Consider the following 21,957-nt stretch of genomic DNA (forward strand, 5'->3'; position numbering starts at 1 on the left):
ATCAAGTATACTGGAAAAATCCTTTGTCCATTGCTAAACCTTATGAAATTGTAGATCAAAAGAATTTTCCTATCTTGCAAGGACTGTGGTGCTATTCATGGGCTAAAAATGACTGTCAGAGTAATAAAACAACTACTGTTGTCAGGGAAAGATTAAAAGCAGCAGCTGGATTGTACACAGTCAACTTGAAAATCTTTCTCTAGGAAGGTAGATGCTTTAGAAAATGATCTGGCTTTTCAGTTGATTTGCCATGATTGGCAGCCCCATAAAATGGCTACTGACACAGGAACTTACAAAAGAAAGAAGCCTTTTTTTCCCTATAAAAGAGCATATTCTGCTGCTTGCCTTCTCCCAAATTGGACTCTGCACTTGGAAGTGAGATGTAATGCAAGTGTCATGGCGATGATGGGTGCCAGCCTTTTCCTCTGTTTTATCCAATTTACCTATCCTTGTTTTTTCTGAAGTCATTCCTGCTGTCAGCTTTCTGCAGCTTGTGTTTTAACCTATGCTCATTTTACCATTTTAGTTCTGTTCCTTGAGTTCATCTGTACGTTTTGCAATTCTCCTTGAATTCAGGATATTGCCACATCAGTTTCCATGTAATTTTTCCAAGATGATAATCAGATGGAACAGTACCAAATACATCTAACCTCCATTCAGGTTCTACCTTTATCCCAGTATAAAGGAGTGAATATTTTTAATTGTCTCCATACTTATAGACATCCTATTCCTCAAATTAGCATGTGTGCAACGTTTGAAACTTTATTTATGCAAGGTCAGCGTAACAATTTCTTTAATTAATTCCTTCCATTCCATTTAATTATCTTTCTTATTTATAGTCATCCAGACTTTCTTGTTCTACTGAATGAAGCAGAGTATCTTTCTCTGTGTATGACAAGATTTGGCCATCTGCCTTCCACTTGTTGGTGATTTTTCCTAGACTGTATTTCTCTTTGGGGTTTTCTTTCCTGATACCTTTTTGATTTATATTTATTTATTAACATCTTGCCTCAAATATTTCTCACTACCTAACTTGCTAATTTGGAGAGTAGTTTATCTTTCTTTTATCCTGACAGCACCACTGGAAGTTAACTCTATGATTTGCCAGCCCTTTTCTCCCTGGCTTTTGATTCCAGCCCTCCTTGTACTGTAACTTTGGGCTCCACGTTCCCCTATGGGCACTGCTGCACCTCCCCTCATGTCCGCTTGGCCAGATTATCAAATATAAGACCTGTTTGTCTGTGCTGTTTTCCCTTAGGGTTATGTGCAACGGAATTGTGAGTAAACAACTTTGTTCCACTATATCTCATTTTCTGGGCACTGGTCTTAAACCCACGTATATGCTTGGCTTTGCGGGTCTAAAAATGCATGTGGGTTGCCTAATTTGTCCCATCTCAGATTCAGTGGTGGTGCATTGTCTTCTTGCCCATTCAGATGCTGGGCTTGGGACACACTGCCCACAGCTCTAGGTAATATCAGCAGTGTTCCTCCTTTCTGTGCTGATCATGGAAAACTTCCACCAGGAACCAAAACCCACTGTCCCTTCTGATCTCTCTTCGGTGCCCTGCTTGAGAAACACAAGCTCCTACTGTAGGTGATGGCTGAACCGATTCAGAAAGAATGGTGTTCAGGAGAGCTGCTGAGCAGAAGTGCTGGATGCAGCCACTGGCACATGGGCAGGCACTGTGGTCCACCCCCTGGGCACTTACCCTGCCTAAAACTCCTTTACCCAAAACCCTAAGTGCAAGGGTCTGAATGCCTTTAGCTTCTTCTTGGGCTCAGGCTCTAACAGCAGCACCAAACCTCACTCTCGCTGACCGTGGACCTTGGGAAAGAAAAGAACAATGTCTGACGTTTTTCTCAGATCTTTCTGAAGGAGAAATACAGATAAAAGCAAAGCTCTTTGTGACTGATTTTTTTTCACTATCTACTTGAAAGGCAGTGGGTCAGAATTAAGGCATTTTTGCTGCGGAGGAAATGTGTGGGATGTTGGCTGCAAGCCAGTAGCCACTAACATCCCTGCTGCACTAGGAATACTTGAATGAAGTGGGCGTCAACCTCGGGAGAGCGGGCAGCACTACCTACATCAGAGGAAAACCTCCTCATTGAGATTCAAGGAATAAAAATATTGAATGGAGATAAACCGGTCTGGTAGATTTTTCTGTGGGGGACACTGAAAATTCAAGAATCATCATCCAGTCTGGAAGATCATCCTCTAAGCTCCTGTGCCTGTCAAGTCCCATTCATTCTACTGGAGAAGAGATCCATACAGTTCCTGGCTTTTCTGACAGTTTTAAAGTTTCATCTTCCAGTTCTGTTTTCTCAACACAAAGAATGATGAAATAACATCCGGAGCTTTCAGGCAATAGTCCATACTACAGTCAGTCTTCTAGCTTTTTTTTCCCAAAACCAGAATGAAGATCTGAAGTGTGTCAAATGTTTCTTTAAAATATAATTTAGCCAAACACTCATCCTGCTTATGTCCAGCTGCATATCCCCTGGGAAAAATAGAAGTGATTTCTAGAGTTTCTTTGTATCACTAAATTATGAATCTGAAAGATCAAACAGAATACTCTGTGTTGTCTTTCTCGTTGTTATCTGCCCTTTCACTGAGTTAGTCACCAGTTCTATCCAGTCTAAATATAAGCACATTTTTCTTGAATCAAGTCCATCATCCCATCTTATCTGTGACATCACTGAATTATTAGAAACTAGTACATTCTTTTTTTTTTTTTTTTAAAGAGGGGAAATAATGGCAATGATGGAAAAAAGGAAAGGAAATGTTTTGGCTAAGTGTTGGCACTGGACAAAAGAGGCCATATCAAGGCAGAATGGCTAGAATAGAGCATCACAAGTACTTTAAAATGCTCTTGTCCTTGCAGGGAAAATAAAGAGATCCTGGACAAGTGACAAAATTACTTCAGTGTAAATCTAAATGTTTATATGGTAGTGATGATTTAGATTATGGGTAGTTGTACATGTTGGCTCAAACATGTCTGGTCTAACAACACTGAGGTTACAGAAAGATGGGGGATCCAAAATGACAGCTGGCTAACATGGAAGGAAAAAAAAAAAAGAATTTGAGTAGGATTTGGGAAAAACTAGACCTGTGAACTGGAGCAGGTCTACCAAAGCAAGGTAATTATTTGCTTTGGTTTTATAATGGATAATAGCTTTGTGTTGACAATTTGCCTTTCAAATTCTGTTTTTGGGAATGAGCTGTAACAATGTGTTTGTGGACAATTGGTTTGCAGTGTCCTACCCCCTGGACAGCTTTAGTGCCTTGGGGCTGCACAGTTCCCGTGGCTGGGAAACCAAAAATCACCAACCGACCGACAGAGCAGGTCTGGGGTGGTTGATGAGTAGTGTCTGATATGAATCAAGCATGAAAGATCAGGGAGAGAAATGTACTTGCTGGAGCAAAACTAATTGTTGGTCTTCTAGTGAGTTGGAAAAGTGAACTAGGGCTGCAGCTTGAAAAAAAGGTGTGAGGCTGAAGGACTGTGCAGCCAGGAAAGGCCACTGACTGATGGGTGTGATGGAAGTTCCAGCTGCCAGCATAAATGTGGACATCTGTGAGAAGAGACAGAACAGAACCAGGAGTCCAAGTCTGAGATTAGGGGAAGGACCTGGGAGAAAGCTTAATGGCAGCAACACGGGAAAGAGAGATGGAGTGATGGAGGTTTGGACACAATATTGGGAGATACTCAGACACTTCAGCAAGAAAAACGGCCTGAGGGGTAATATACTCAGGAAAATGGAAGAAGACAATGTAATTGTAATGTCTTCTGCTGTGAAGGACCTTTCTTTTTCTGACATCTCTGGGTAGTAAGCAGCAAATTAGCAAATCCTCAAAATGGATTTGGAAAGTAACCGCACTATCTGGTCTGAGAGAAAAGTTTAAAACGTAGGTTTTTAAGGAAAAGAAAAATGTGCCAGAGGGCTGAGAGTTCTTAAGACCAAGTTATAAACCTTTGAAAATAGGATTTTATAATGGAAATGCAGAGATCATTAACTATTGTAAGCACCTCTAAGAATGACACCTCTATAGTAAATTACATTCAAATTAATATAAAACTGTAAAGATTCCCTGACAGCTTTGATTATGTAAGTTGATTTTAGTAGTTAAATGTTGACTTTCTATAATGCATTCTCCAAATATTATACTGAATGCTGCATCATATATAACAATTACCATGTCACAGTGCTATTTTGTGTAAATTAAATTATTGACAGCAATATAATTTTGTATTCACTTTATTATTTTGATCCATTTTTCTGTCAAAATATACAATGACTCTTCACTAGATTTAGAAACCAGAAAAACTCTTTAGATGGTGAAGTATTATTCTCCATACATTATTTTTCCTTAGCCTGTAATGAGTTTGGGGGAGAGAGGGGGAAGCAACATTTCATTCCTCCTCTGACATTATGTGTGTTTTTAGACACATTGTCAACTTTAAATTGTGTTTCAGTAAGTGTGCTTATCAGAAAGCCTGCAAAGTCCATGGCATGCCTGGTCAGCTGTCCAGGCATGTGGCAGAGATGGTGTTTTTAGTGTGCTCCAGCACAAGTGCTGTCCTGAACCACAGGATAGGGTTTTTGATATGGTTATGATTATTCAGCATAGCTTTAAAGAGGGTCCGTTGTATATCACAGGGTCAATACTTCCTGTTCTTTGATATCTCTTATGGATTGAAGTGAAAAACATCATCTGTGTGGCACAGCTCCTTCTTCACACCTTCTCTTCCCACTTGTGGGATATGGCAACAGTGATTCTCCATCCTTGGATGCCTGGAAAGTACTTTCAGGTTGTGGTTGTAACTGCAGATTAATACTTGTAAATGTAGCACTTAAAGTTATCTCATTTACCCTTCTCCAGATGCACAGCCTGTCAGCTCCTTGTGGCCTGCTCGACAACGCAGTGCAGAAACTGGGACACAAGTTATGTCTTCCTACTGTATCTCGGCCTTCTCCAGGCAGGTACCCTGACCTCCAGTGTGGAGACGGTCCAGCTGGCTCAATTCACGTAAAGCCCAGTGAGAAAGACACAAGCAGGCCCCAGAATAACTCTGAAACATGTTTTTGGGTGCCATCCTACAAGGTGAAAGAAATGGGCTGAGCTGCTTTTAGGAAGAAAAGAAGGATGAATCCAGCACATCACACACCATGGGCAAGGACTCGAACTATGGGTATGAAAATTCCCTTCATTCTGAATGGTGGCAGAAAGGCCCAGAAAATGCTGATCTTCTCAGCTGCTCCAGTCCAGGGAGGTTGAGGAAAGCCGACTTTGTGGCTTTCCTAGCAGGGTTTAGTTCCAGCTTTGGTGCAGCCAAGCCTCAGTCACATCTGCATCTGCTCAGTAATAGAAAGCAAAGGCACACTGGCACTCCTGAGCCTGGGAAGCAGTTTCTGGTCCCTGGGCCAGTAAGTGCAGACTTGTTTGTGGACATACAGCTGTGGGCTAGTTACCTCTTCAGCAAACCGGCCCAGGTCTGTATCCTTAGTGCCCTGTGAGCCTTAAACTAAAGATTTTTGCATAGTGAGAGTGGGACAGGGGATGAGAGGTAACTGGAGGGCACTCTGAGTTCACCATAGATTTAGCAGTGCTCTCTAAATATGTCAAAGTTCATTTGTCTGTTGTCCTGAGTTTGGGAACACATAAATAAAATATATGTGCTTTCTATGGCAGCACAAAACTCATCCAATACTAATGAAATGTGCTTAGCCATTGCACATGTGCTTAATTCAGTATGAACTGTTATTGTATTGTTATTATATTGTTATTGTTATATTGTCAGTTTTAAGGGACAGAAGCCCAGAGACACTTGGCAAGCCCGATGGGAATTACTGGTAGTACTGAAATGTCACTTCTTTTCATTCATTCATTTTTCCCTTTGCTTAGACTCTGTTTGTTATTGATATACACTGCATGTTTAAGATCTGCATTGTGGTGGCAGTAGTAGCAGTGTGAACATAGAAAAGAATCTGTTTGCTTGAAGACTGATGTCTTTTTCTCTTACATGGTCTGATAGAAAAGCATTACAGCTCTATCTGCCTTGCCCTCCTAAGATATTGGTATTGGCTTTTATTCTGTTGGCAAACTGAGCTTATTCACAATTGTTGCAGACACAGATGTGGAAGCACCATGTCAGCATGACTATTTCTGTTAGCTGGTTTATAAAATGCCAGGAAGCCATTGATGGATGGAAGAATCACTTCCTTCTAGTTTCTTGTCAAAATTTAGTAGCCACTTGTAAGGAAAGCTCTTGTCCCTGCATCTTTCTGCATGTATTTTCATGTATCTTCCCCTGTAGGAAGCAGTTTCACACACAAACACGTTACAGCCATACAGTTTTAATAGAACCAGCTTCACTTGAGAGTAGACAAATAGACTTGGGTCTTCTTCTGGCACAGGCACAAAGCATTAAGATGTGATGCTGAGTTTCTCATTTGGCCTCACGTCTCATTTGATTTGCCAGTGTGGGAGTTAATGGTATAAACACAGAAACATGGGGCATAGGGAGCAATACCTTCTGTGCTGTCCTGTTCAGGTAGCTCTGTTTCTTGCTGGCTTTGATAATATGTTGCTTAGAGTAGTTTAAATGGCAGGGGGGAGGAGGAACAGGTGGTGATGAGAGAGAATAAATGTAAGAGGACATGGAGAAATCATATTGCTCCATAGCAAGTTGCTCCTCCCAGCATATTTCTGTGCTAGCCCATATAAGTGGGACTCTGTAACAGTATCCTGTGACTACACCAGAAGATGCAATGGCGTTGAGTTCAGGTATTAAACAAATATATATCCTGGTTCATCTAATTTTGGGATCTGAAATTTTAAGTTGCAGTCATTCCCCTTGATGTATGAGTGCCCAGACACTGTGGTGATAAGCTAGGCCTTGTTAGCACCTCAGGTTACTAACCTGAGAGAGGAACTTGGCACAAAAGGAGGATTTAAAGCTAAAACAGAGCAAACAAGAACTGATAACTGGTAAAGTCATCCTGAGAGTTGGGAAAGATGAACCTGCTGGGCAGGTATTCCCTAATGATGTTGTTTTGACTTTACTAGCCTGCCTTCTCCTCGATGTATCTTATATTTGCTCAAAGAAAATCATACTGCTCTTCCCAGTTATTTCAAAGTAAAGTCACAAGAATAGCTTGTTCCCACTCTATTCCAAATATAGCTCTTGGCAGCAATTGCTGAGATAAGGGGGAACTACCAAGGAAGAGGAAAGATGGGAGGGGGAAGAGGGAAAAGAGAGCTGAAAAGGTTGGACAATAGAGAGAGAGATACATGAATGAGTGGGGAGGTGAAAGAACAAGGCCAATGCAGTGCAGCAGAGAAATATAAATCAAAGATAGAAACAAACTCCTGCAAAACAGGTGGCAGCAGCCCAAATATAGGATGAAAAGGACCATGCCCACCCCCAGGAGAAGCTGGAGTTTTAGCCTCGCAAATAACCAAACCGTAAATAAAATCACATCAAATTTGACTTCCACTCAGATTGTAGGGGTTATAGCATCAGAAAACTTATGCTAACTTACACCACTTGAAGATCTGGCCCTAAAAATTTTAAAGCAAAACATCTTGCTTATTTTAATCTCTTGTGGCTTTTTTTTTTTTTTAAATTCTCTGCTCCAGTAACATTTGCTCTCAGCTCCTGACAGAAAGCCATCCATTGGTTAACTTTGCTGAAAATGAACCTGAATACCCTTGTCCTCAGGAATTTACAGTCAGGATGGTGAGACTGGAGCATGTAGACATGCCCTCAGGAGCAGAAAATAAATGCTGATAAAAAAATAAGGAAAAGCCAGAACCAAACTCAGACTGACTTACCCAGAGGAAAGAGCTGAGGGGTTCCAAGGCCCAAGGCAGACTAGTTTAAGACCAAAGCACAGAGAAATGAGACATAAATGGAAACAGGTTTTGAGAAGTGGCACACAGACAGGGCAAAGGCAAATGAGTGCCTGGAAATCTAGGAATCCTGTGAGTGGCTCCAGCTTCCCTGGAGGGGTGGGAAGTTTCTGAGAAACACCCCACAGAGCTCTTCTGTATCTCTTCTCAGAAGATTGCTTGGAAAATGGTGCCAGAGTTTCCCTGCTGGTCTGCTGGAAAGAGGTGCCATACCTGACCTTATTCCTCAGCTGAGGATTAAAAGCTGTGCTCGGTTCTGAAGGCACCGTTTCCTACAAACTGACTGTGTCCAGAAAGCCTTCTGGCAAGCTTTCTCTGCACTCAAACACTAGGTAATGGGACCAACAGGAGAACTGAAAATGTGACTCTTGCTATACTTCTTTTATTTCAGCCCTTCAAGGAAGAAGGCCACTCGCATCATTAAGAGATGTGCTCAATTAATCTCTCTCTGGGCTAAAGGCCCAGCCATGGGACAAGGCAGTATTTACAAAAAGCACAGGAGACACATTAAAGCAGGAAATACAACGGTAAGTGGAACTAGTTTTGGAAGAAAGGACTGGAAACTAAAGCTTAGTAGGCAGACAATCACTATTCAGAAACAAAATCGTTGTTGAGAGTCTTGTCTCATGAATGATATGTGTATCCCAGTTATTTTCACAGTTATGAGAAGCAACTTTTTTTTCTTTTCTTTTTTTTCTTTGTTCCCCTGGCAAGCAGCATGCAGAGCTGATATTTTAGCCTTCCAGCAGGGATGCCCCTCTGTGGGTTGCTCCCAGCACCTCTCTGCAGTATGTGATCCCTGTCTTGATACCTTTGGGGCTGCAGAGTCACAGCCTGTGGCTGGGATCTCTGACTCCACAGGGCTATATTTTCTCTATAGGTAGCACAACTGTGATAAAAACCTTTAGGGGTGCCGTTACACGGTGAAACACTTCCAGGGATGGGGCAGCTGCAGCTTCTTCAGGCAACCGGTGCTGGGACCTCACCCCCTCACAATAAAGAATTTCATCTTAAAATCTAATCTAAACTTGTTCGCTTTCAGTTTAAAGCCCTAAAACATTGGGTTTTTTCCCTGATACCATATTTCGAAGTATAATCTAAAGCAGAAAAGGTGTCACTTGGTCTGTTCAGCTGGAGGAGACTAAGGGGAGACCTTGTTGCAGTCTACAACTTCCTCGTGAGGGGAAGAGGAGAAGGGTTAGATGCTGATCTCTGTGGTGACCAGTGACAGGACCCGAGGGAATGGTCTGAAGTTGTGTCAGAGGAAGTTTAGGTTGGATATTAGAAAAAGGTTCATCCCCCAGAGGGTGGTTGGGCACTGGAACGGGCTCCCCAGGGCAGTGGTCATAGCACCAAGGCTGACAGAGTTCAAGAAGCATTTGGATGACACTCTGGGGCACATGGTGTGACTCCTGGGGATGGTCCTGTGCAGGGCTGAGGGTCGAACTCGATGATCCTTGTGAGTCCCTTCCGACGCAGCATATTCTGTGATTCCGTGAAACACCAGCAGCACTCAGCCCAACGCATCGCTTTTTGCTCAGCTGCCGAGTCCTTGCTGGCTCCCGGCAGCGCCTTCCCCCAGGAGAGGGCAGTGGAGCCCGCACACGCTCCCCGCTCCCCTCCCGCCGCCGGCTGGGAGCACCCGCTCCCTCGGGTGTTCCCTGAGGAACGAACGGGGTGAGTGGAAGTAGGACTACGGATTTAATACGTGTGCTAGAAACCGTGTACGGGAACATCCAGGAAATGTTCTGCGTGTTTAATAACGAGAATAAGTTTTGAGCAAACGAGTTTGTTGTTGCTTTTATTTGACTGGAAGTTTGCTCTGCCACACACACTTGTCCACAGCCACACAAACTTAAACTAGTAGCTTGCTGATTCCACATGAGTTTGTTTAATTCCTATAGCCCGAATTAAAAAATGTTATTGACATTTAAATAGCTCTTCAGGATGCTGCTATAGCTCTCCTGAGCCAAATACTCACAATAAAGTCATTTACTTATTTCAAATTTACAGGCATTCATCCTAAGACAACAAGCTTGCTTGGCTGGAAACCACAGAGTGGTTTCAAGGCACTGTAATTAAGGGCAGACTGGGATGCCTTCTCCTCTGCTCCTTAGCCATCCTATTTCCTCAGCATGCCAGCAGTCAGGCAGCTGTTTTCTGTACCTTCATGTTTACAGCAGGTTTCCCTGGCTGAATTCCAGGTTTTGGTGACTGACCAGTATAGGCTGTGAGCCTGTATCAGTCCCGTGAGGGGCTGGCAGGGTAGACTGAAGGGAAGTGGCTTTTGCCTGCAACTTGGGAATCCAGGGGACACCCTGCCAAAACAGAAGGTATTAGTAAACCAGCATTTCATCCTGTGAGGACATGACAAATCTTTCTACCCCCAATGAAAAGGGACAAATTTAGGAAACTCTGAAATCCACCTTTGGAAAGAAGATCTCTTTTATATGAAATGTTAAGGAAGCACCAACCCCAACATGAATCTAGCCCAGACAGCTGTCCTTTGCTGTCGTCAGAGGACAAGGTCACTCATTTCCTATCTGAAAGCAACTCCCTGATTGCATCTGAGTTCCCACTCCTGAGGACACCTGCTGAGCTGGGGCCACTTTAACATTCCCAAAAACAGCAGGATGCACAGTGCATTTCCCAAGCAGGCCTACTAGCATCACTGCTGTTAGCACATGAGGTCGGTCGAGTTTTGCTGCAAAAGCATAGTAAACCCCTGGAGAGATGACTCAAATGTGTGATGTTACACTGGTGAAATGTGTTGCCAGCTCCACAGATGATGAGCTGCCTTTTCTTCCTCAGCCACTCTCAACTCATGGAGGTAAGGACAATTTTATTTCTACAGCTCCTGTCTTAGGTACTTGTGGTAGAGAATGACTGCAGGAAAATAGAACCCCAGTGCATCAGCTAGCAACTTGTTAAAAGAGCAAATGTAGTAAATCCAAAGGAGCCTGGTTTCAAAGAAATTGGGAATAGAAGTTCTGCCCTTCAGCTCTGAACCCTCCTCAGTCAGTGCTATATCCAGTCAGACGTGCCAGGCGCATTCGAGGCTCTTGGTGCGAGTGGGGATTTGGCAATTTGCACCAGCAATGTCTGTCATATGAAACCACGTGGTTTATAGGAACCACAGAAATCAGTATTTTTGCGTATAAGGCTCACTGACGTCAGCGCGAGGTGGACAGTCCAATGCTCAGAGTCTGCTGTAAGCAGCCAAACGGGGATCAAAGGCACAAAGCACATGCAAAGCAATACAGCAAGAATATCTGAAAAGGGCCCAGAAACATTGGAGTCTCATCTGTCAACATCTCCCTGAAACTGGGCATTAACTATGTCTCCATCTTGCCCCACACGAGATCCTGCTGCCACCCAGACAAAGCTCCCATTGAGAGATGCTGAGTGATTTGATTGTTCCTGGAAAGGCTGGAAATCAGACATAATTTACTCCATGCTTAAGAAGGCTTTTAAAATTAACCAACAAACCCAACCATAGTAGTATTCCTCAGGTGAAGTTAGCCAGGAGGTACAGTGGATTTTATTTGCGTCGGTCTTTCATTAAATCCTTCTCCATAGTAGAAGAACATTAAATTAGCCAAGTTAGTTCAAAGGTGGAATTGATTTGTGGTGAGATTGAGGTGGGGTGTGGAACCTTGGTTCTTCTTTCTCCTGTGTGCATTATGAGTTAGTGTCATCAGTGGGCATGTGCTATTTTGAAACAATACAGGAAAATTAGGTAGAATATCCATAAAACTGATACATCAGCAATGTTTTGCAGTAAGGAGGATACTGCACTGTTTCTCAAATTCATGTAAAGTAATTCGCCCCACTGCACAACAGATTCTAATATTTTGTTCTTTTATAGTAGCGATTAGACCAATTACAGCTCAGCTGTAATGGAAAGGTACAACACAATTGCTCCTGCTTCTCAGTCAAATTTCCCAGAACCTGTCTCTCTGTCACAATTTAATTTTTAAATTCAGATGGGTCTTTCAAACAAAAATATCTAGAATCCCACTGAAAGCTTTCTTTCAACTAAATCTCATATGTCAAACTGTATTGGCTATATATTAAGTGTTAGAAAGGACTGATAATAAAAATCTATGTTAAAAAACACTGTTATATATTTACTAGTTACTGTGCACACTTCTCTGATCACCCACAAAGGCAAATATCTATGTTTACGCCTACTATTCCTTAGAAAGTACAACTAATGTCCCTAAAACTTTCACTTTTCCAGAGACGCTCCTGTCTAGCCTGGGCTCTGCAGTGCCTGGACAAGTAGTGAACCTGGAGCATCACCAAAGGCAGTGAAACAGAATTGGAGGAACTGAAAGAGCCTTTCTCAGCTGGGGTGTGAGGTGTGTGGCATGGATAAAACGGGGCCTGGGAGACACTGTGACAGCACTTGGGACTGAAGGCAGAGGTAAGTGCACGTTCCTTAGGGATGCCCGAGCCCTGGAATGCACTAGACCTGCAAATATTGGTATCTGCAGTTAAAAATTAAAGCAAAGAGGTTTTATCCTTCCTATGTATTCTCTGCTTGTTGCTTTGGAACAAGAGTGCACACTCTCATAGCATCTTTCATATGCTGCCACATCTTGCTGCTCTTTGGGTTGTTATGTGGATTATTTGGATAAAAAATCCAAATGGGTTGGATTTTTACTGCAGACCATTGAAAAGGGGCCTCAAACGCTTCAGACCGTATGTGAGTTGCTTTCCTAAATGCAGGACTAAACAAACACGAGATGAAATATCCCCAAGTAAATGAGATTAGTGACATGGGATACAGCTTTCAAAAATAATTACATCTGACACCCTCATCAGCAAGAAGATGTAGGGGCTGCAAGCTCTAAGCTTGGGAACAGCGTATGAAAGATTGGCTTCTCCTGGGAAGGGAGGCACAAGGGAGGTTATTTTTAGTACTTTGGAGGAAAAAAAAAAAAGAATTTAAGCACTCTTTGGTTTGATACCCTCGTTATGGAGGAGATCATGGAGAAAGAAAGCAGAAGTGGGAATGGAAATGTTACTGAGGATGAAAGCTGTGGAAGCAAAAGGTTGATCCGAGCAGGGTGGGAGCGGCGGGGACAAGATGGGACGGGGGCGTGGTGGGGGCGGCGGGAGGGGGACAGTGCAGCCCCCTCCGTCCCGTTCCCGGTTGTGCCCGTCGGTACAACAACAACCCACCGACGGCGGAGCGGGCGGTTCCGTTTTCGCGACGGTATATATAGATCAGACACTTTCCAAAAAAAGCAGCGCCGCCGAGTCGCTCTGCTCGGCGGCTCTTTCCACCCGTAATTCAGAAAACAAAATATATTTTTTTAATATTATTTTTTTCTTTAAGAAAGGACAAGCTGTATTCCGTGAATGCGGCTGTTTTCTGACTCGACACCGGCTTGCGGTTACGGGCTGCTGAGAAAGTGAGCGGGGTCCGGCGGGGCGGCCCCGGGACCTCCTCTGCTTTTCCGAGCGTTTTTAAAATTTTCCGGAACGGGTTCCCTAAAAAGGGCAGGGGGGCGGGGCCGGATCCTCGCCTTTTTAGGACAAGGGCCCCGCCACCGGAATACCCCCCTGTGCGGCGCGGCGGGCGGCGGCGGGGGCCGCGCGGGGCCGGGGCGGGTCGGGGCCGCCCCCGCAGGGCGCGGGGGGTGTGCGGGGCGGGGGGGCCGGGGCAGGCGCGGGGCGGCGGGTCCCGCACGCCCGAGCCCACGTGACCGCCGGGCCCCGTTCCTCAGTCCTTATATGGGCAGTGACGTCCCGGGCATTCAGGGGCCCCCCATAAATAGTTACCGCCAGACTTGTGCTCCAGCGCGAGCTGCGGCGGGAGCGCGGCGCTCCCGGGGCACCGCGGCCACCGCACCGCCGCGACGGGGCGGCCGCCCGCCCGCACATGCCGCGCCGGCTCCCCGCCGTCCCCCCGCGCCGGTAGTGGGAGGCAGGGGGAAGCGCCCCCTCCTCGCCCTCCCCTTCCCGCCCCGAGCGCCCACCGCCGGCCGGGAGCGCCGCTCCCGCGGCCGCCCCGCTGCCCCCATGATGACCGCCAAGGCGGTGGACAAGATCCCGGTGACCCTCGGCGGATTCGTGCACCAGCTCCCCGAGGGCATTTACCCCGCGGATGACATTTCGGCCGCGCTGCCAACTTCAGTGGCGATCTTCCCCAATGCCGACCTGGCAGGGCCGTTTGACCAGATGAGCGGTGTGGCAGGAGGTAAGCGGAGCCCGCGCAGGTGCGGGACGGGCCGCCCGCGGAGGGCGGCGGGGACCCGGAGTGGCGGGCGGGGGGCGGACTGGGACGGGGTGCCACAACCCTCCGCGGGGCTCCCCTGGCGGCCGGCTGGGGTCCCCCCTGCCCCTCGCGGCAGCTCTGCCTCCGCTCCCGGCTCTGGGGGAAAAGTTGCAGTCGGCGCGGAGTCCTCCGGCAGCCGGAGCGCAACATGTGCGCGCCGCAGCTCCGCGCGGGCGGCGGCCGGGACCGGTGCCGGGTGGCGGTGCGGAGGGCTGACCTGCTCCTTGCCCCCCCAGACGGCATGATCAACGTGGACATGGGCGACAAGCGGGCCCTGGACCTGCCCTACGGCGGCGGCTTCGCGCCCAACGCCCCGGCTTCCCGCAACCAGACCTTCACCTACATGGGCAAATTCTCCATCGACCCGCAGTACCCCGGCGCCGGTTGCTACCCCGAGGGTATCATCAACATCGTGAGCGCGGGGATCCTGCAGGGGGTCAGCACGCCCTCCTCCGCCACCTCCTCCGCCGCCTCCTCCGCCTCCTCCGCCGCCTCCTCGGCCACCGCCGCCTCCGCCGCCTCCCCCAACCCGCTGGCCGGGGCCCTCGGCTGCACCATGGCACAGGGCCAGCCGGCCGACCTGGAGCATCTCTACTCGCCGCCGCCTCCGCCCTACTCGGGCTGCGGTGACCTGTACCCGCAAGACCCCTCCTCGGCTTTCCTGCCCGCCGCCGGCGGCGGAGCGCTGCCTTTTCCCCCGCCGCCCTCCTACCCCTCCCCGAAGGCGGCGGCGGCCGACGGCGGGCTCTTCACCATGATCCCTGAGTACGGCGGCTTCTTCCCGCCGCCCCAGTGCCAGCGGGAGCTGCACCCTGGCCCCGACCGCAAACCCTTCCCCTGCCCCCTCGACTCGCTCCGCGTCCCGCCTCCCCTCACGCCGCTCTCCACCATCCGCAACTTCACCATGGGGGCGCCCCCGGCGGGCGCCGCCCCCGGCAGCGCTCCCGGCGGCGGCGGCGGGGGCGAGGGTGCGGGAGCCCGGCTGCCCGCCGGCGCCTACAGCCCGCACCACCTGCCGCTGCGGCCCATCCTGCGGCCCCGCAAGTACCCCAACCGGCCCAGCAAGACGCCGGTCCACGAGCGGCCCTACCCCTGCCCCGCCGAGGGCTGTGACCGCCGCTTCTCCCGCTCCGACGAGCTCACCCGGCACATCCGCATCCACACGGGCCACAAGCCCTTCCAGTGCCGCATCTGCATGCGGAACTTCAGCCGCAGCGACCACCTCACCACCCACATCCGCACGCACACCGGCGAGAAGCCCTTTGCCTGCGACTTCTGCGGCAGGAAGTTCGCCCGCTCCGACGAGAGGAAGCGGCACACCAAGATCCACCTGCGCCAGAAGGAGCGGAAAGGAGCGGCAGGCGGCGGCGGGTGCCCGCAGTCCGGCGGCGGGAGCGGCGCGGCCCTGGCCCCCTGCGCGGCGCGGACGCGGACGCCCTGACGGCGCGGGGCGCGCAGGACCCAGCGCGGAGCCGCCGCCGAGCGCGGCGGGCGCGGAGCGGAGCGGAGCGGGGCCCGGCGGGGCGCGACGAGCACCTGGCGGCGCCGCGGGGCTCCCCCGGGCCGGGGTGGGCCAGAGCGGGCCGGGCCGGCGGGTGTACATAGGGGCTGCGGCGGGAGGATGGATGCATGCAGTGCCGTCGTGGTGAGGTGTCCTTGGTGCCTTGTGTGGTGTAGAGCCCGGTCCCCTGTCTGCATGTGGGGGGGGTGCCTTACCTATCCGCTCCGACGACAGCGGCGACACCGAGACCGGAAAGTTTTCCCCTCCCTGGTTTTAGTATGGCTGTACATTTCTGCCTATTAATATTGAGATTTTTTTTTTTAGAGACTATATTTTTGTACGCACTGGTTTGGGGTTTTGTTTTTGTTTTTCTTTTTGGTGACTTAAAAGTGTTCCGTTTGTAGTAGGACTTGGGACAGGATGTAAATACTCGGGCTGGGACCGGCGCCCGTGGTCGGCCGGGACCCAGTGCGCCGCAGGTAACACGAATAATGCACAACCACTAACGGGGGCTGGTAGGAGACGGGGGGGGGGCTATCTTTCTGGCCACTCTGTAAATAAACTTTTCGACAATAGGGTAGGTGCTTACAACGTTTATAAAAGACGACAAATAAATCTCTTAATTATGCTAAATCGACATCTTTATTTCCTTAGGTTGCTTGGCCCGACCCAGGGGCGGGGGTGTCCCCTCCTCGTCCCTGGGCCCCGGGGGGTCCCGGCGGCGGGGTGCTGCGGGGCAGCCCGGCCCGGGTCCGCTGGGAGCCCCGCACCGCCTCGGCGCGGAAAACCAGCGGCCCCGGCGCCGGCGTACAAACACTCGCTCTCGGGCGCGGGGATTTCCCTCGGAGACGAGAGACGGGATAATATTAACCAGGGAGCGGGTTGGGTTTTTTTTGACTCACTCTCTTGTTTTGTTCCGCGGTTACGATCCGCCCCAGGCAGCCTCCGCGAGTGGGCTCCGGAACAGCGAGTACCGCCGCCCCGACGGCCGCGCTCGGGGGAAGCGGCTCCCGGCGGCGCGGGGGCTGTGCGGGCGGTGCCGCGCCCGGGGGCTCCGCAGCGGCCCGGGGCGGCAGCGCTCACCCCCGCGGCACAGCCAGACTGCTTCTGCCGAACCCATCTGGCTAAAACATAGCGCTTCTATTTTTTTTTTGTTTGGTTGGTTTTTTTTAACCTGTTTTGATTATTGTTTTTTAAGATGTTATCCCAGCCTCGGCCCACCCACGGGTCCTGCCGTCGGTGCAGGGCCGTGCCGGCCCCAATGGGCTTGCCCTCTGCCGCAGGGATCCCCGATGTGGCCGCACTGCAGAAGTGAGCTGAGCAGGATGGACCTCGGCACTAATGCCACAGCCCAGCACCTCAGGGTGCGGGGGCAAAGCCGCTGCCTGGCGGCTCCCAGTGGCTGCTTCCCCAGTGCCGGGTCCTGCTGTGCAAAGCCCAGTGGCACCTGCTTTTTCTGTCTGAAATGTCCTGTTCCCCATATTCTGGAACTGGTGCTGGCTTTTGGGGCAGCTGCTCTTTGCTTGAGAGAGGCAGTCAACAGGAGCTGAAGCGACATGCCTGATTCTGAATCAGATGGGAAGCAGACTTCCAAAGTTGGTCATGGACCAGCCTGTGCGGGATGGAGAAGCCACAGAATGCCAGCTCCAGAGCTGCCACACTCACTGCCCCCCCCATCTACCTCAGCAGCTCAAGTAAGCTTTTGCCTCCCGTGTTGCAGCTTCACCACCTGATCCCATGCGCTCCTGGCCCCCAAGAGACCACGGCTGAGGGATGTCACATGGGAGCTGCAGCCTCCATGGTCAGCACCGCTGGCCTGCAGGACAGGGATCCAGTGCTCTCAGCCTGCTGGGCTTCTGGATGTACCACCACAGCCTCGGATAACCACAGCTCGGTCGTAGCCAGAGCATCATGAACAAAATTGGTATCTCAGCTACCTAGACGCACAATCTAAGGCTCCACTTGCACACTCCCAACTACTGTCTGAAGCCACGCTACAAAATCAAAACCCCAGTCAAAAGCAAAAAATGAGGTAAACACCACAGAAATTGTAAAAGAGCTGAATTAAGAAACTGCTGGTGACCAGTGTACAACCACAGGAACACCTCATATTGCGTAGCAGTACCAGCGGTCCTACACCTCTGCCTTTGCCTTACAGTGAGAGCCAGCTTCAAAAGCAGCAATAGTGCATGTGCCTGGATTTGCCTGCAAGGCACTGGTGCAGGATTTGGGCTGAGAACCCAGTGCTACATCTCACCTCCCAAAGAAAGGCCGGTTGCACTGTTCGGATTGTGAGGCAAAAGAAACTAGTGCTCTGTACTGTACTTGGTTCAAGGCTGTCGTACTTGTGAAGCAAAGTAATGACTGCTCAGTGGTGAGATATCCTGTATTTATTCTATAATTCAGCAATAACAGTAATTTTGCTGTTGTGAAAACACAATAACCAGACTGCAGAGAGAAGGAACGGCATTACAGACTTAAACCTTCTGCTTACAGATATCCAGAACATATGAAGTAAGTTTCAATTACTGAGTAAGCAAGAAGTTACATAGAGGCGCTTTTTCTTAATGCATTTGAGGTTTTCTTTGCTGTTTTTCTCAGCTTTTAATACTTTGATGCTAACACCTTAATAGAAAAAACGAAAAGAAATAGTTTTCCCAGGGTTGCTAACAGCACTCCGCAGCGGAAGGGACCATGCTGTCCTCTTCGGAAAGATGCATTAAAAGTCCTGTCCCATTAAACATCTTGACTACATTTTACACATGGAGGGAAAAAAATTAAAAACCAAGCAGAAAGACCTAAGGGGGGGATACCGCAGACGAGATAAAAAATGCTCTCTGTCCCAGTTTGTTTTTCCAGTACAGCTGTTGGCCTGCACCCTGCTATCTTCTTTGTGGACTTCTGAAAACGGATGATGGTCTTTATTAGCATCAGAGAGAGGTAGAAACAGGCTGTAACACAGGGAGGCATTGCCTTATAGTTAATGACTACATTCGATTGAGAATCATTAAACATTAACTACTGCTAAGCTGCAGGGGAATTCCAAGAAAAACAGGTAAGCCAGCTGCAAAAATATCAGACACTTAAAAAGTGCTCCAAAAATAAATGGAAATCACCTGAAATAATTTCTACCAATTTTTCCTTGCAAAAGAATTATTCCATGCATGCATAATGCTGACTGTATTTTACATTCATTCTTTTGCAGGCCAAAAAAACCCCAACAAAAGACAAAAAAAGCAGCAATGCCGTTATCAGAATCATTTAAAAATTCACATACAAGCCACTGTACAGGAAAAACAAGTCTGCTTTTATAAATACACAGAAAAATTAAAGCCAGTTGTGGAATGATTTCTGGAGCAGGTTGGTACGTCACTTAGGAGGTTGGTAATCGTGTTTTCTTACTCGAATTGCCACATCATGAGTAATATGGCCAAGGCTGCCCTGGCCTGGGTTTGTGGTACCAAGTGTGCGTTATGATGAACAGGCACGAGACCAGTCCCTGCAGTACAGACGGAGTATTTCACTCATAGAAAAAGTTTCTCCCATGTTAGAAAGATTGCATTCCCTGCCATGGACAAACTGCATCTCCAGACCACTTCCATCATAGCGAGGTGAAATTCCTGGTGTCTCTTCTACTCTACGTTTATTTAAAAGCTTTATGAAAAAGTAGTCTTTATAAATAGTATAAAGACGGAAACTGCAAGGCTTCAAAAGCCCAAAGCATTCTCTTGTCCATATAAAAACAAAGACCACGCTTTAAAGAGAAGACATCAGGTCCAATGTTATCAGTACCTAGGGTATGTGCTGCTGTACGTGTAGGGTTTGCAAATACACTGTTTCTAGAGTGGCTTCCACAACAGTGGAGAGTTGTTTTTTCTCTTATGATGCCCAGTTTCTGCAACCTTCCGCTGCGTGAGAGGTTCCAAGAGAGGTTAATTAGCAGCTGACAGTCTCCTTCTCCTTGCTGAAGGAAATATGCATAGATGCACTCAGTAATTCTCAGCTGAAATAGTGAGATCTTGTACACAACGCTTTAAATAACTGCTGAAAAGTAACTCTGAATTTGACAGCAACCCTTCAGAGCAGGAATTCCCTCAACTCCAGCCCTGGGGATCACTGGCATTTACTGGAGGAGCATGTCCTGGCTCAGGAGTTGTTCTGGGTTGGTTTTTTGCTACCAGGGTACAGCTCTTGTTGAGAATCGCTCTGGAGATCGAGTCCCCAAAGGCTGCAGCCGGACCAGCCCCTTGCCCAAGCTGGGTGGGCACAGTCCCCTGGCCCAGCACTGCCAGCTGGCTCTGGCGGTGGGAGCCCCTTCGGGGGAAGCCGGCAATTCTTATTGCGTTGACTCTCCCTTCAGAGCCTTAATTCCCTCCCTAACGTGCGGCCCTAACTATTTACATAGGATGCCGGATTATTCCCCCGACCCTTCAGCTGAGCAGAAGTTTAACCGCGCTGCTCTCCCACATCGGCCCAAAGGACATAAGCACGTTCTGGCGCTTTATTTCCCCCGACTTATGCAGCCCGCGGTCAGCGGAAGGCTGTGACCCGCGCAGCTCCGGCCGGCGCGGAGCTCCGTGTGCCCGCGGTGTCGCTGTGCGGGGCCTGGGGCGCGGCCGGGCGGGCTCGGCCGGGCGGGCTCCGCTCCCCTCCCCTCCTCTCCCGGCGGGGCGAGCGCATCGTCCCAGCGGCCGCCGCCCGGCCCGGGCCGCCGGCGGCGGCGGCTCAGAGGTAGACGCGGGGCCCGGGGTAGGGCTCGCCCCCGCACCAGAAGTCGGCGGCCTGCGGGGTCTCCACCAGCCACACCTCCCGCGGCAGCGCGGGCGGCTCGGCGCCCGCCGGCGGCCCCTCCAGCAGCCGGTAGTAGTGGCAGTCCCGGCCGTGCTGGGGGTCGTAGGGCGGCGCCAGGATGTCGAGGAAGGCGGCGGGCCCGTCCACGGCGTCGATCTGGTGGAGGTTGTCAGTGTGCGGCGAGAGCAGGCAGGGCGGCGAGGCGGGCGTGTAGTGCTGGCGGGAGCGGAACAGGGCGCGCAGGCAGGGCCCGGAGCCGGCGGCGGGGGGCGGCGGGGCGGCGGCGGCGCCGGCGGGCAGCGTGTCCATGCAGGCGATGCGCAGCGTGCCGTACAGAACCTTCAGCATGCCGTTCATGCCCGGGTGGTCGTGCAGCGGGATGCAGGCGCCGCTCCGCAGTAGGAACACGCCCATGCTGAAGTTCTCCGTCTCGCAGATGTGCATGTAGCTGACGGGCGGCACCACGCCGGCCCACGGCGGACCCCCGCCCGCCGCCGCCGCCGCCGCGGCCGACGGCCCCCGCGGCGCCAGGTGCAAGTCCTCGGCGCGCACCTCGTCCAGCAACTGCTGCAGGCGGTGCAGGTTCTCGCCGAAGGCCGGGCCCGCCGGGCTGCGGAAGGTGAGGCCCGCCTGCCGCGCCACCCGCTGGATCAGGGAGGCCATGTTGTCCCGGGGCATGGCGGCGGCGCCTCGGCCCGGCCCGGCCGCGGCGGGCGGGGCCCGGCAACGCTTCCGCCCCCGCCCCCGGGCGGCAGCGCAGCCGCGGCGCCGCCGGGCACCACGGGCAGCGTAGTCCGGGCCGGGGGAGGAGGAACGAGCGGCAGGAGGAGGAGAAGGAGGAGGGCGGCGGAGGTGAGGGGCGTGAGGTGGCCGCGGTTCAGCGCCGCGGGGAGAGGGGAGGGGAGGAGAGGGGAAGTGGGGGAAGGGAGAGGGAAAGGGAGAGGGAGAGGAGAGGAAGCGGTGGGAGCGGCCGCTCCCCGGAGCCGGAGGAGTCTGCCCGGGCAGGGGCAGGGGCACGGCCAGTGCGGGGGCTGTGCTGTGTCCGGGGAAGCCGCGGTGATAAGTCCCCCCCCCCAGTGCCGCCTGTTTCCTCCCGCACTGCCGTGGGAAGGGCGAGAAGGCTCAGGAGCAACTTGTTGCTTGACTGGTAGTTAAGCGGTGTGAAACCGAGCAGAGTAGCACGAGTGCGGTGCCACGGATGTGCAGCGACTGCACGAACAACTTATTTTTTTATCGCTGACTGCTTGGTACGGCTAAGCCGTTTGGGCAGACTTATCAGATCTCAGCTCTCGAGCACTGCCTCTCCCGTTGCGGTGTTGGGTCGAGGTCGGGCTGCGCGGCAGGCTCCGTCCCGCACGCATCCCCTCGCGGTCACCTGTGAGTGTGATTGTGCCTGAATTCGTTGTCTTTAACCGCAGATGAACCGACGAGCACATGGAGTTCCAGATACTGATCATCAGA

The 21,957-nt window shown here is 50.5% G+C and overlaps 2 protein-coding genes across 6 annotated transcripts in view; one reads left to right on the forward strand and one right to left on the reverse strand.

The window, feature by feature from the left end:
* Positions 1–16,338, forward strand: part of EGR2 (early growth response 2) — a 78,335-nt gene extending 61,997 nt beyond the window's left edge. For all 5 annotated transcript variants that reach the window (XM_064662349.1, XM_064662350.1, XM_064662352.1 and 2 more), the window contains exons 7-10: positions 4,883–5,192; positions 8,307–8,442; positions 12,159–14,126; positions 14,441–16,338. In XM_064662349.1, coding sequence (XP_064518419.1) covers positions 13,661–14,126; positions 14,441–15,645 — 1,671 coding nt within the window. In that variant the 5' untranslated portion in view covers positions 4,883–5,192; positions 8,307–8,442; positions 12,159–13,660 and the 3' untranslated portion in view covers positions 15,646–16,338. The remainder of the gene's footprint in view (positions 1–4,882; positions 5,193–8,306; positions 8,443–12,158; positions 14,127–14,440) is intronic.
* Positions 16,339–18,080: 1,742 nt separating this feature from the next.
* ADO (2-aminoethanethiol dioxygenase) lies at positions 18,081–21,219 on the reverse strand. The gene has a single exon (XM_064662358.1). It carries the CDS (start codon positions 21,172–21,174, stop codon positions 20,431–20,433), a length of 744 nt encoding a protein of 247 aa, XP_064518428.1. The 5' UTR covers positions 21,175–21,219; the 3' UTR covers positions 18,081–20,430.
* Between the last annotated feature and the right edge of the window lie 738 nt (positions 21,220–21,957).

The sequence above is a fragment of the Pseudopipra pipra genome, chromosome 8, assembly GCF_036250125.1.
Source record: "Pseudopipra pipra isolate bDixPip1 chromosome 8, bDixPip1.hap1, whole genome shotgun sequence".
NCBI lineage: Eukaryota > Metazoa > Chordata > Aves > Passeriformes > Pipridae > Pseudopipra > Pseudopipra pipra.

Bases quoted from the DNA above. Each gene is read 5' to 3' on its own strand.
- ADO (XM_064662358.1), bottom strand. From the start codon at position 21,174: ATGCCCCGGGACAACATGGCCTCCCTGATCCAGCGGGTGGCGCGGCAG.